Source organism: Ursus americanus, chromosome 13, assembly GCF_024610735.1.
Source record: "Ursus americanus isolate L20-20 chromosome 13, mUrsAme1.1.p, whole genome shotgun sequence".
NCBI lineage: Eukaryota > Metazoa > Chordata > Mammalia > Carnivora > Ursidae > Ursus > Ursus americanus.
The window spans coordinates 16,625,408-16,640,885 of NC_142139.1; the positions used below are offsets into that span (position 1 = coordinate 16,625,408).

Consider the following 15,478-nt stretch of genomic DNA (forward strand, 5'->3'; position numbering starts at 1 on the left):
TAAAGAACCACCTTCTCACACATGAAGAAACTAGAGCTGAGACGTAGAGACTTGCCAATGTTTTGAATAAGTTCTCTTGAAAAGGCAGTTTGCCTATGATATTTTTAAATAGAATTTTAAGGTAGCAACCACAATATCTATGACCTTGGGGCTAGAAGGGCTCAGAGTAGTATTAGGAAGTCTTGGCTTATTTTTTCATTGAGAGTTCTCATATGTTGATTTTAAAATAACAGAACATGCCATCATTCAGAATACATTCTTCCACCCTAATATCCCAGAACAGTATTTTTAAAGAAATTCTAGGAAGGGTGTTAACTCATTCAGGGTTCTACAGGAAGGAAGGCTCTTTCCTACTATTTTTTAAGCTAACTTTCACTGACAAGATCAGACCAGAAAAAGAGCAGCTGGCTGTTGGCCCAGACAACATTATAATCATTGAAGTGTACTCAACCTGCACTGCCCAGGGACAGTTACAACTTGGTGGGGGGTGGGGGGGCGCAGATGCATGCTGAGTGTTGTTCCAGTGACTTAGATGACGTGTGTGCTGTATATCCTTTGCTGTGTTGTTCTTTCAACTATTAGAAAGGAAATTTTAAAATAGCCTAGAATACGATTTTTCCCATAAGGGTGAAAAGGATAACTTCAACTTTAAAAAAATAACCAAGCTATTCTCAGCTATTTCCCCAGCACCTAAAACAGGGCCTGCCTGGCCCACAGTAGATGTATAATAATTTTTTTTTTGATGCAAGAATTATTTAAAGTTCTTTTTTTACCTGTATCATATTTCAGAAAAAAGAATTTTTTTCATTTGTCCATCTATACTGTGTATCATTGTCCTGGTAGGATAGTAAAGTAAAAAGAGGACTGACTCAACATCCAGCCTACTTTCTGCAATTTATTGTGTGTTCTTGGGCTTCATTTTCTTTTTCTTAATGGGAGTATGACAATAACTACGTCACAGGATTTGGAGAAATATTAAGTAAAATACGGTATCTGAAAAATGCTTTATATATTCTTAAGGGCCATGTAAACATTAATGTTATTTGCCTTAACTAACATTTTTAATAATTTGAAAACATATATTTACTGGAATCCATTCTAATTTACTGAATCCTGTATTTGTTTTAGGTAGGGGAGAAGTGATTCCCCATAACTGAAATGCAGTTTGAATACTTAATTATAAAGTACATTTCAAGGAAGCTGATGATGCATCATTTTTACCTAATGTATTATTGTTGGGTGTGGAGAATAGTCTACAAATAATTAAAACAGTCTTTTTAAACAAAGGAAGTTATCTTTACTGTGCATTTCTTAATTGACTTTTTGCTTGCCAATTTATACATAACTTAAGAATTAATAGTTATCTGGTAGGCATTCACCATATTGTAGGTGTTGAGACATATGCAGAAAGTACACACCAGCATTTTCCAAAGTGAAAATGGAATATTAACTTTTGAGATGTTTTATGATTAGAATTTGGGATAAAATTTGTATATAACTACTGTAGCCTTCTCTTGGAAATTTTTAGTATCTATTAGTATGGGTTCCAAAAATTTTTGCATATGGAAGGAGACCTGTTTAATTTTGCTTCTACCCATTGTTTAACATTCCCAAATGTTATTTAACAAAAAAATCCCTTTCTGTATTTCATCTGTTAACATTTACAGGAGTGTTTTATGAAGCACTGGTATGAGATATAATGGAATTGATCCAATGACTTTTAAGAATCTATTTAGAACTCTAAACACAAACATGATAAAGTAAATTTTTTAAAAGAGAAAGAGTTGACTATAGCATTAAAATGATTGTTATACCTGCCAATCTATCATCATGGCCAAATCATAAAATTGATCTGCTATTAAGTAAGTATTCCTTCTCTTATTGACCAATTCTTCTTTTTTTTTTTTCATTGACCACTTCTGTGTGACTTTTTTCAACTGCTTAGTTGAAGGAGATAGTCTTTCCAGATAGAGACAATCTGAGAACATCTCCAATGCCCTTGAATTTACTGATTGATTGATAAATACTGAGAATCTAACAAACATGTTACTACTTTTTAAATCAACTTTATTTATAATTTATGTACCATAATAAACTGCATCAATTTAAAGTGTACAATTAATGTAAACATATATGTAAACCGGTGACACCACCTTTGCAATCAAGGTATAGAATATTTCAGTCAACCCCAAAAGATTACTTTTGCCCCCTTGGTAATCCATCTTTTCTTCTGCCCCAGGTTCCAAACTACCACTGGTCTGCTTTTTATAATTATAGATTAGATTAGCTTTTTCTAGTATTTTAAATAAATAGAATTATGTAATATGTATTCTTTCATATCTGATTTCTTTAACTCAATGAAATGATTTGAGACCTCATGCATGTTGTTAAGTGTATCAGTAGTTCATTCGTTTCTTATTGCCAATTAGCGTTCGCCTATATGTATATACATACTTTGTTTCTCCATGCATGAACCGGTGGGCATTTCGGTTGTTTACAGTTTGGGGCTATTGTGAATAAAACCTCTATGAACATCCATCTGCAAGTCTGGATAATCATGGTTTTGTTCCTCTTGGGTAAATACCTAAGAGTAGAGTAGCTAGGCTGTTATGATGGGAAATGTTTAACTTTTTAAGAAACTGACAGTTTTCCAAATTGGTTGTTGTATTTTATATTCCCATTAACAGTGTATGAGTTCTTATTGCTCCGTATCCTTTTTCAGTCTTTGGTATTGTCAGTGTCTTTAATTTTAGTCATTTTTGCAAGAATGTAATGATGTCATTACATTGTGGTTTAAGTTCACTTTGATCTGATAACTGGTGATGTTGAGCATCTTTTCATTTACTTACTTCCCAACCATATAGTTTCCTTTATGAAGTTCTGTTCAAATTTTTTGCCCATTTTCTGTTGGTTGTGTTCTTATTATTTGTTTTTAAGCATTCTTTGTATATTTTGGATCCAAAATTTTTTTTCAGATGTGCCTATTGACCTTTTATCCCAGTCTGTAGCTTGCCTTTTTATTTTCTTAAAGCTATCTTTTGAAGAGAAAAAAAATTAATTTTTTAAAGACCAGTTTTTTAATTTTTTATACTTCTAGAAGTTTATAGTTTTAGCTCATACATTGAGGTTTATGATCCATGTAAGGCTAATTTTTGAAATATCAAGTAAGGATCAATGTTCATTTTTAAAATATTAGTATCTAGGGGCGCATGGGTGGCATGTTGGTTAAGCATCCAACTCTTGGTTTCAGCTTAGGTCATGATCTCAGGGTCATGAGATCGAGCACCAGCTGAGCTCCATGCTCAGCACAGAGTCTCCTCAAGACTCTTTCCCTCTGTCCCTCCCCTCCTCGTGTGCTCTGTCTCTCTCTGAAATAAAATAATACGGGACGCCGAGGTGGTTCAGTCAGTTAAGCATCTGCCTTCAGCTCAGGTCATGATCCCAGGGTCCTGGGATCGAGTCCCACAAGAGGCTCCTTGCTCAGGAGGAAGCCTGCTTCTCCCTCTGCCTGCCACTCCCCCTGCTTGTGCATTCTCTTAAATAAAATCTTTAAAAAATAAATTTAATAATAAATCTTTTTTGTAAATAAATAAATATGAGTGTCTAGTTGTTGCAGCATAATTTTTTAAATGCTTTCCTTTCCTAGATGAGTGCCTTCAAAATAAAAACCATTATGGACTCCCTTATCTGTTCTGTTGATCTATATTTATATCCTCTACACCTTATCACACTGTCTTGGGTTTTTTAGCATTATAAGTTGTGAAATCAGGTAGTGTAAGTCCTTCAACTTTTTTTCTTTTTTGACTTGCTTTCACTTTTCTCATTTGCATTTCCATGTAAATTTTATAATGTTTGTGAGTTTTTTTTAAAAAGCTCTTGTGAAATTTTATTGGAATTGCATTGAGTCCATAGATAAATTTGAAAAGAATTAATATCTTAATATTGAGTCTTCTAATTCATGAACATGGTGTATCTCTCTTTATGTAGGTCTTTAATTTTTCTCAATAGTGTTCTAGTTTCCAGTGAAGTGTTCATTAATTTTATTCCTGTCTTTTATGTTTTATGCTTTTTATGTATTCTCATAAAGTGGATTTTTAAAGCTTTATTTCTGTTCACTTACTGCTTAATATATAAAATACAATTTTTATAATAAACTTGTATTCTGTAATCTTGCTAGTAGTTTTGTAGATTAGTATTTCTGCATAAACAATCATGTCATCTGCAAATGCGGGTAGTTTTACCTTTTCCTCTTCCAAGTTCTTTGTTTCCTCCCCCCCCCCGTTTTTATCTTTTGTCTTTTCCCTTTTGCCTTTGCATAAAAACTAGTACCTCTATTACATTTTTCAGTAGAAGTGGTGAGTTTTTACCTTGTTCTTGATAGAAAACTTTCAATATTTCAACATTATGATATTAGCTGTTGGTTTTTCTAGATACCACCTCTCATATTGAAGTTCTCTTCTATTACTAATTTGCTGAAGGTTTTTTTTAACATGAGTGGATCTTGAATTCTGTCAAAAGTTTTTTTGCACATATTGAAATGATTGTGTGAATTTCCTCCTTTATTCTGTTAATAATTAATGGTGAATTATACCAATTGGATTTGGTTAAGATGATTTATTCATTTTATACATTGTGAGATTCTATTTACTAATACGTTTTAAGTATTTTTGGGTCTCTGTTCATGAGGGTCATTAACCTGTAATTTTCATTTTTAATGATACCTTTGTTAGGTTTTGGAGTTAGCATTATGTTGGCCTTGTAAAACAACTTGAGAAGTGTTCCCTTCTCTTTATTCTGAAATGGTTGTACAATCTCGATGTTATTTCTTCTTTGATAGAATTCAGAAGTGAAACCATCTAGACCTACGTGTAAAAGTCATAATAAATTAAATTTTTAATTCAGTTCCATTTTAAAAAATATAGGTTCATTCTGATTTTTTTATTTCCTTTTGTGTCCAATTTGATCGCTGGATTTTTTTAAGAGACTTATTTTTTTTTCGAAGTTGTTAAATTTATTGTCATAAGGTTGTTCATAGTGTTCTCTTATTATTCTTTTTGCTATCTGTAGGATCTGTAATGGTAACTTCTCTTCCATTTGTGATGTTGGTGATTTGTTCTCTCTTTTATCCTTGTTGAATCTAGTTAGAATTTGATCACTTTTTTAAAATCTTTCCAGATTTTGACTCAGGTCATGATCTCATGGGTCGTGAGATCAAGCCCAATGTTGAGCTCTTCATGGAGCGTGAAGTCTGCTTGGAAATTCTCTCTCTGCGTTTTCTCATGTGCATTATCTCTCTCTCTCTCTCTCTCTCTCTCTCTTTCAAATAAATAAATAAATCTTTTAAAATGTCTTTCCAGAGAACTACCCTTGACTTTCGATTTTCTCTGTTGTTTCCTATTTCATTGATTTCTGCTCTCATCTTTATTATTTCATTCCTTGTACTTTAACCTTAGGTCATTAATTTTGGACTTAATTCCTACCATAAACATTTAAAGTTATAAATTTGTCTCTAGCACAGCTTTTAACTATATTCTACGAATCTCGATATGTTAGATTTGCATTATCATCCAACTTGAAACACTTTCTAATTTCCTTGTGATTTTTTCTTTGACCTGTGGTTTATTTAGAAGGGTGTTGTTTAATTTTCATGTGCTTGAGGTCTTCCTCTGTCTTACTGTTATTTATTTCTAATTTACTCCCTTATAGTCAGAGCACTACTTTGTATGATTTCAGTCCTTTGCAATTTGTTGAGTTTTGTTTAATGGCTCACCATAAGCTGTCTTAGTGATTACACCCAGTGGACTTAAAAAAAAATATGTATTCTGCAGTTGTTGGATATAGTGGTCCATAAGTAAATATCAATTAGGTCACAATGATTGATAGTCTTGTTCAGATCCTCAGTCTTCCCTATCTTTACTGATTTGTTTTCTAGTTGTTCTGTAATTGCTAAGAGAAGAGTTAAAATCTCATACTGTAATTGTGGAATTATCTTTTTATCTCTTTAATCCTGTCAATTTTTGCTTTATATTATTTTGAGACTCCATTATTAGGAACATACATGTCAAGAACTATAAAGGTTCTGAGACTTTACCCTATTTGAAAGCTAACATGTTAACCTGCCGCAATTTCACGAGGGCTTGGCTAAAGACATGCGATTCTTGGGTTAGAGACAGAGGACAATTTATTACTCACAGTTTATTACTCACAAAATATCATGATTTGTGTGTGTGTGTGTGTGTGTGTGTGTGTGTGTGCTGCTTCCCTGAGAACTACATTCCACCATGCAACCACATGAAGTCCTGATACGTGTATTTTCTATAGTGTTTTTATGTGCTGTCTCAGCTACATTTTCAGGGTTTTTTGGGTTTTGTTTTTTTAATTAGAAGATGTTCATGTTAGAGTTCCTGTGTTCCTTATTTTATGTATTTACTTTTCTGGGTATTTCATTCAAAAGTGCACATAAAGAAGTGTGCTGTGTTTCATTATAAGTGAATGTCTCTTAAATCTTCAAGAAATGCCATTTTTTTAATTATGCCAGCAACAAGAGTAGTTTTTTGGAGGTGGAAGACATGTACAGTTTTGTAGTGTTTCATTTCCAGTGCTCTTCATTTCTTCCGGAAGATTCAATTTTCCATCTTAAGTCATTTCCCTTAAACCTGAAGAACGTCACTCAGCATTTTCTGTAGTGCCATTCTGCTAGAAACAAATTTTCTTGGTTTCTTTTATCTGAAAATGACTTAATTTTTCCCTCATTATTAAAGAATATTTTCACTGGTCCTAGAATTTTAGAATGACATTTTTATTCTTTCAGCACTTCAAAGATGTTGTTCTGCTGGTTTCTGCCCTTCGTTGTTTTGATTGAGAGTCATTGGTGATGCAAATTATTGTTCCCTGTATTCAGTCTGGCAGCTTTCAAGATCTTGTCTTTGGTTTTCAGCAGTTTGCTATGACGTGTCTGGGTGTGGTTTTCTTTATATTTATTTTATTTTAAATTCACTGAGCTTCTTGATTGTGTAAATTTGTTTGTTTACGAATTTGGAGAAATTTTGGCTCATTCTTCTTCAAGTATTTTTTCTGCTCCATCTTCTCTTTGCTTCTGGGACTGGAGTTACACAAATTAGACCTTTTGATGTCATCCCATGAGTGATCTTTTAAGGTAAATCTTACCAATTCGCCTTCTACTTAAAACCTTCTAATGAATTCTGTTTACAAGTAGAATACAGTCCGGACTCTACCATGTTTTTTATGGCGTTATGATCCTCCTATGACTGTCTTTCGGACCTCATTTCCTACCTCTTTTCCCGTTAGTCACTCTACCACAGATTTTTTTTTTTCTTTCCCTGGAACATATCAATCATTCTTGCTCTTTGTACTTGATACCTTGAATGCTCTTCTCCCAGATCTTTCTAAGGCTGACTCCTTTGGGTATCTGCATAAGTTACCTCCTCAGGGAGACTTTCTCTCACCACCCCAACTAAAAGTTGACCCAGTCCCTTAATACACACACACATTTTAGACCCATATCTGTTTTACTAACTTTATTGAGATAGAATTTACATAACAAATTTAACCCATTTAAAATACACAATTCAGTGGCTTCTAGTGTATCCATAGACATATGTAACTATCACCACAGTCACTTTTACATATATCTATCTTATTCATGATGTTTTCTGGTACTAACAACAATGTCTGGTATATAGTGCATGCTCAATAAAGTTTCCTGAATAGATGAGTTCATTAGCTCTAAGATAATTTAGTCATTAGCCTCCAGTAAAATATGAGGGAAGTTCATTTGACTACTTTCAGCTCTAGAAGTATTTTATCAGAGCTGTGCTATTTTGAGGGCTCTCTAAAACAGCTTAACCCATATTTTAAGAGTTATTGCAGGAAGTTCCAAAAAAAAAGTCTTTTGATATAATGAATACAAGTCATATTACACATTTCCCTAAGAGAAAATAGCCATTTTATTGACCTGACAGTTGCTGAGAAGCAGAAAGCCTCTCAGAAGTATTGCTTTGCTGTTTTCAAAAGTACTCTGAACATTGTTTATTTGTTTGAATCTTTGAAATAGATTATAGAATCACTAGTACTTGTTTTATGTACTAATTATGGGTAATAGTGGGTTATTCATGAGATTCTAGACATCCCCTTTCTTTGGTACCTTTCATGTGGAATGTCAGTTCTGAGCTTGGTTAATCTTCATTGTCTCATCTTCTTTATAGGCTTTGATGCGGCCTGGAAGAATTGACAGAATCATCTATGTGCCTTTACCAGATGCAGCAACAAGAAGGGAAATATTTAACCTGCAGTTTCACTCTATGCCAATCAGTAATGACGTGGATCTGGATGAACTCATCCTCCAAACCGACACATATTCGGGAGCAGAGGTAAGATAGTTCTGCTCAAAATACCTTGGTGGCAGGAAAGCAGTGGGTTGGGGTCATTAGCAAAAAGACTGCTTGATACCAACTGTTTTAAATGACTGTATGTTAAGAAATCTTAAAACAGGGTGGGGCACCTGGGTGGCTCAGTCATTAGGTGTCTCCCTTCCGCTCAGGGCATGAGCCCAGGGTCCTGGGATCGAGCCCCGCATCAGGCTCCCTGCTCTGCTGGGAGCCTGCTTCTTCCTCTCCCACTCGCCCTGCTTGTGTTTCCTCTCTTGCTGGCTGTCTCTCTCTCTCTCTCTGTCAAATAAATAAAATCTTAAAAAAAAAAAATTTTTAAACAGGAAATGCACTATATGACAGGTAATCACTGAATTAAATTACATTTTAATGGCCTCTATTATATCTCAGTTGTTTTTACCTGGCTTCTGTTACTTCTAAAAATGTAGTCTTCAGAGAATTAACATGATATAGTGGGGAGAAATTGGACTAGAAGTAAAGTTTCTTCTTTGGGGTTTCTGATACATCAGCTCAAACCATTCACACGCTTCTCTGAACTTTGATTTCTTGACCTGTGAAATGGAAATGAAACACAACTTTACATACTGTTTTCTTATAGAGATCATAAAAATGAAATTAAGATATCATGGAAGTGCTCAGAAGTACAAGACTTGGCAGAGAGATTGTATTCTTACCATCTTTTATCATTTTGGAAAATTATGTCAGTCTACTTATGTATTAACAAAAATTCTCTCGTAAAAACTGTAAAAGAGGGCGCCTGGGTGGCTCAGTTGGTTAAGCGTCTGCCTTCGGCTCAGGTCATGATCCCAGGGTCCTGGGATCAAGTCCCTCATCAGGCTCCCTGCTCTGTGGGAGTCTGCTTCTCCCTCTGACCCTCCCCCCCTGCTCATGCTGGCACTCTCTCTCTCTCTTTCTCTCTCTCTCACACATGCACATTCTCGCTCTCTCAAATAAATACAATTTAAAAATAAATAAATAAATAAATAATAAAAACTGTAAAAGGGACAGCCTATAATCTACCCTTTAGCTGTGCAAGTATACTCAATTAGAACAGCAAAACCTCTGTGAAAATATGAAAGTTTTTAAGTATGGCAGGTAAACATTTTTTCCTCTCCTTAGCAACTTTGTGCTTAGGCCATTTTTATTTACAAAATAAAATTCTAATAAAATAATTGTGCATCTTTTCTACATGCATTTCTCGGAAAGGACAGACTGTGGTCCTCAACACAGAAATATCTTTGGAATACCACTGATAGGGATTTGTACTGGGAAATTAACATCTTTTAAAGTAAGAAATTATAAATTCTTTTTATTCTGAATTATCCAGCAGACAGACTCCACATTTTGTCTGCTTGCTATTATTTGTAACCTGTCCTCCATAAAAACCAGAGATTAATACATAATAGATCGTTAGTGTACTCAGAGAGTATTGTAGGTAAATTTATATGTAGAATTGGACTGAGCGTATCATTCAGTGATAGCTAATAAGTACTAAAATAAATCCCAAATCTCCTCATTGTTTTGTCTCAACTGTGAACTATGTATGTTTGATTTTCTCCCTGTAGGTTTTTCATTTTAATTGGGAGGGGGGAAAAAAGTCATCTAGAAAGTACCTTGAGAAGCAGCTGAAGTACATGCCTTTTTAAGTCCTAGCTGAAAAAATAATCCTTTTGAGCATCTTCTTGACATGACTGTCCATTAAGTTAAAATGAACGTATAGTGCTGTTAACTGACTGCTCCAGCATTTCTAGAATTCGGTTTTTATTGTGAGACCAAGGGCTGGCATTGTGTATATGATATGTCAGTTTACAGGAAACAGCAAAGAGAAGAAACCATAAATCTTTCACTTGAGCTGAGTGAAGTGAAAGAGTGGTTAGCAAGGTATAAATGTGCCTTTCTCACTTTGAAGTCATTCAAGGTAGGAGCATAGAGGTGCAAAACAAAAATCAAAGCCAATGAGGTTCTGTCTGGCTGAAAGGAAAAACCTCATGTGGTGCCAGGAATTATTGCACCAGCTTGCTAGTTCTTATGTAGTACATGTCTTACTCAATCTATAATATAAGCACATTCATTTCTCATTAATTTTTATATCAGATCTTCTAAAAATAGTCACAAGGAAAAGTAACAGAAAATTCTGTCCCTTCTTGAATTACATTTTTGGGTCCCATAATGGTTGGGTGGGGAAGTATATCCCACCCTGGTCCTAATTATAATCCACATATTATTACAACTTCATAGAAATTTTATTCAGAGCTATTTCTTAGTAGTTCTGGAATTTTCAGTTTGGGCGAGACAGATTTGTTCCATATTGTTTGGGGTTTTGTGGTTTTATTTTTTGGTCTGATTATTTAGGCAGTTCACTCAGGTGCCCTATTGTTGCAAGAGAATGAGTTGCTTAAAAATCTTAAAATTAGGGGCGCCTGGGTAGCGCAGTCGTTAAAGCATCTGCCTTTGGCTCAGGGCGTGATCCTGGCGTTCCGGGATCGAGTCCCACATCGGGCTCCTCCGCTACGAGCCTGCTTCTTCCTCTCCCACTCCCCCTGCTTGTGTTCCCTCTCTCGCTGGCTGTCTCTCTGTCACATAAATAAATAAATAAAATCTTAAAAAAAAAAAAAAAGTCTTAAAATTAATAAATAGGAAATTTAAGACAGACATTTAGCTTCAATTAAAAATAAGATCCTATCTTTCTCTCCACCTCTTTCCTTCAGAATGAAAATGGTGCAGCAATGTGGAAAGCCAAAATTGGTTTTGGTTTTTTTTTTTCTTTTAGCAGTAAGACAAATTTAAGCTGGAACATCAGTCATCTGACTCCTACAGATCCAGTGTTTTACCTCTGATGTGACTAATTAATTTCATTCTCAGTCTAAGGCCAGATCCTTCAGCACAGAACCTATTACATAGTACATATTTAACAAGCATTTAACAAACTGAAAAAGAAAAAGCATTTTTAAAATTATACTTAGGAAAAATAGACTTCCCTTTGTCATTATCTTAAGGAGAGCCCTCTAACTTTGTAGCAACCCACCTTGCTACAGCCATAGCCACTTTTTCAAATCTAGAGAGTGTCTCAGTGGCCACTTTTGGTATAAAATGAAAATACTGATAAATTCGTTGTCTTGCCGGGAGAGTATTATCATCAATGTTACATAATTAATATATTATGTATTCTGTATTAATTTAAACTGTACAGTCCTAGCTATATGAATAAGAGTTTGGCCAGGTGAGTCAGAGATGAGGAAATTGCTGACACTGGTATCTGGCTTCTAGAAACATAAAATGTTTAACTGTAGTGAGCATTCTTTTTATCTTTATTTTTAATTAAAAAGCTATAGAGAGGGGGGCCTGGCTGGCTCAGAGGTAGGTCATGTGACTCTTGATCTTGGGGTCGTGAATTCAAGCCCCACTTTGGGCATAGAGCTTAAATAAATAAATAAATAAATAGCAACAACCAAAAAAGCTGTGGAGAGCAATTGAAGATGATATGGGTACTTTTAAAGACTGAAATAGAGGAGTTACTTTTTAAAAATGTGTTCTTTCAACCTAGTGCTTTATTTTGCCCAGTCAACATTGTTTCTTAAAAGCTTACACAGGCCCAGTGTTTCAAATGGTCCCTTAGACCCCTCTGAGTTACTCCATTTTCCCTCCCTGGAGAGGGTATACAGAGAACTGAAGCATTTCTTTAATTCTCAGGAGAGTCCCGAGGGGAAGTTTGTTGCCAGCTGGAAGGGGAATAGGGTCACCAGAGAGCAGCCTCCACGGAGAGGCAGAAGCAGGTAGCATCCTTCAGCCATCCCTGCGCCCGCCCTCCCCCGGTGGCTAGAACCTCATTGTCTTTGGCTTCTTGGCTGTAGCTCCCAGTTAATAGAAAAACATGTTGCCATTTAAAAGCAGATGGGAATTCAGTTCAGGAGGAAATAAGAAGTCTTTTTTGGTTATACCCATTGTTTTCTTTTGCTTTGATTTTTGTTTTTTAAGTTATTTGTAGCAGATTCCATTTCATTTTTTCATTTGTCTTTTATCCAATTATCTTAGTTACTTTAGAAAAACTTTTATCTTACCCACCAACAGGAAATCAGCAGTCACAAATATGTGCACATGAAAGGCATAACCGGGCCTGTTACCCATGTGCCATGTGCTTGGGAACAGAGGTGACAAGTAAGATATATAATTTCCTCTCTGTATAGGAATTTGCTGACCTAGGCTCACACCTAGCATCTGTAAAATTTGAGTTGAATGTTTTCTTGCATTTGGATGTTATCCTCCTGTTAGTGATTATCTCATTAAGAGAAATTGATAATATGTGTCTAAGAGCCAGGTATCAGTTACATTTTTTATAAATAATATAGGCAATCATAGCACTTATTTCATACATCAAGATTTGAGGATTCAACTTCCCAGAGAGGCAGTAAAGGGAAAACAAAACAATTTTAATGTTGCATTTGAGTAGACTTTTAAAAGAATTGTAGTATTTTTCTTTCACGGTGGTTTCAGGCAAGTTATTTAACCTCTTTGGACCTCAGTTTTCTCATTTTTAAATTATCTAAGTGACTGAAATTGTTTTGAGGGTTACATGAGGTAACAACAAATATAAGAGCACCAAGAAACAGTGCCTGACACATAAAGAGTGCTTCATAAATGTTACATCCCTGTATTCTTTCTTCCTCTTGTCTATTCAGTGTTTATATTTACCACTGAAGTATCAGATGATGTTGGTATAAGATGGTAATGTTTTGCATTGCCTCAATAACCAGATAATGTATCTGAAAGCTAAATTATAAATGAGTTGCTTCTTGTTCTTTTCTAAAGAATATAACATCTGCTTAATATGGTGATTTTTTAGGGTAATCTGATGAACCTAGTGCTAGAAGTTCTTCTTAAAGCAATATGTTAAATACATTCCACACTAAGATTTTAAAAAGCTTTAACTTCATGTAAATTTAGTCTGTTTATTCTTGTTTTACTTAAATCCTGTGTCTTGCCCTGGATTTTGTTTTGTAGTCTCTGCCCTTCTGGGTCTAATACTCAAGGTCTTAATGGCAGCTTGACATTAAAAAATTACCTTCCAGGGGCGCCTGGGTGGCACAGCGGTTAAGCATCTGCCTTCGGCTCAGGGCGTGATCCCGGCGTTCTGGGATCGAGCCCCACATCAGGCTCCTCCGCTATGAGCCTGCTTCTTCCTCTCCCACTCCCACTGCTTGTGTTCCCTCTCTTGCTGGCTGTCTCTATCTCTGTCAAATAAATAAATAAAATCTTTTAAAAAAAAATTACCTTCTAGTGTGCCCCATTAATTTGAGAAGGTTCTGGTCACCATGCTTGAGCTAATAAAGAGACAACCTTAAATTAATTTTCTATCTTGCTGATTTATATTCCTTCTAACTTTTTCTCTTTTCTCCAACACAATGAAAACGGAGAAAAAAATCATAACCATTTATGATGTCTATACTCTTCCTACGTGAAATCTCTTGTGGCAGTTTTCCCCAAACTAAAAATCAGGATCAATGTATTTAAATTTGGCAGATTGACTCTATCTAACAGCACGTCAGAAATAATAATAAAGAGCATCTGTGAGTTGGTCCCAGGCCCTCTGGTTAGTGTTGTTAGGGAGCACCCTGGCAGCCCTCTTCCTGTCCCCAAAGTGAAGCAGAGTGACACAGTACTTAGCAACCTCCTGTACACTGTCTGCAACCTACTCGTCCTGCCTATTCAGAAGCTTCCCTATGAATATGTACTGTTATAACCAACTGGTCTACTGTTCTTATTTGAGATCCTTGTATCTCTCTACTCGTTTTTGTGCACTTACCCTAAATCCTATACCCCAGAGTTTCCAAGTACTCTTTTCTTACACAACCTAGTGAAAGCACTGCTTTGTCATTAAAACATCATGACCACCCCTCCAGAAGTGACTTCTCTTTTTGAACTCTTTTATACCGATTTCTGTTTTACTTGCTTAGCTCTTTGGACATTTTTCCTTGTAGTTATTTTGAGATGAGCAGCCGCTTCGTCCCCCCAAACAAACTGTAAGATTCTCTGCAGCAGAAACCAGGTTTTTTGCTTCTTGGAATCCAGCAAAGCAACCATTATCTCACGGTCAGTGGATGTTAATATTGGATGAATCCTAGATTTATGTGTTGAATCTGTCATTCTGCCAACAAAAAATGTCAGTTTTAGCGTTCACCAAGAGTGGTATTTTCTAGTTTTAAATGCGTTTTTGTATACGTTATCTATTTGAGTATCTTAACCCTATGAGAATCAAGCTATACTAAGAGAACTAGAGCCAAGCAAAAACAGTGGATTTGTCTGAAGTCCCACAGCAAATAAGTGACAAACCCAGGACCAGAAACCAAATCTTTCAGCTCCTCCGGAAAGACTTTTCATGATCTCTTCATGCCTTGGAGTCAACTGAGGAGTCTTTGAAAGTGTTTCATTATTCTCTTTGACATATCTGAATCTTTAGTAAAGGTTTGCCTGCTCTTATGGACAGTGACTTAGCAAACTAAGCAGCAGATATGAAACATCTTTACCTTTTTATGTGTACTTATCTTGTATGTGATTATCTTTAGTTACCCTGTTGTCAGCTTCCCAAACAAGTATTAGCTACTTGGAGTTAGGAACTATGTTTTTCTTTATTCATGTACTGTATTTTCCATATAGTGAGAATAAGACCTGCAGTTTTGAAGGGGAAACATAAATGACTAAGTTCCATATAACGTGTTCATGTGGCATAATCTAATGATGTGCAGAATACTATGGGAGAAAGAAGAGGGTATGATTCACACTAGCTGGATTTGAGTGAGGGGGTAGTTGATCTGAGTGTTAACGGGTGAATAGGAGTTCCCTAAGTCAAGTGGGGCTGGGGAGAGAGCATTCCTGGCTGATAGAAAGGCAAAGATGCATAAAAGAACAGGGTGTATCCTAGATCTGGTTAAAGGTTGAAATATGACCAGAAGGAGTCTGCATATAGAAGTAGTAGGTGATAAAACAAGAAAAGTAGGTAAGACAAATATGAAGGACCTTGAATATCACCTGAACTTGCTTTTTCTCCTTTAAGCATTGGAGAACCATTGAAAAAG

At 35.5% G+C, this 15,478-nt stretch overlaps 1 protein-coding gene across 2 annotated transcripts in view; it reads left to right on the top strand.

Annotated features, from left to right (window-relative positions):
* Positions 1-15,478, top strand: part of AFG2A (AAA ATPase AFG2A) — a 319,135-nt gene that overhangs the window by 253,869 nt on the left and 49,788 nt on the right. For both annotated transcript variants that reach the window (XM_045799032.2, XM_045799033.2), the window contains exon 15: positions 8,226-8,390. In XM_045799032.2, the coding sequence (XP_045654988.2) occupies positions 8,226-8,390 (165 nt within the window). The remainder of the gene's footprint in view (positions 1-8,225; positions 8,391-15,478) is intronic.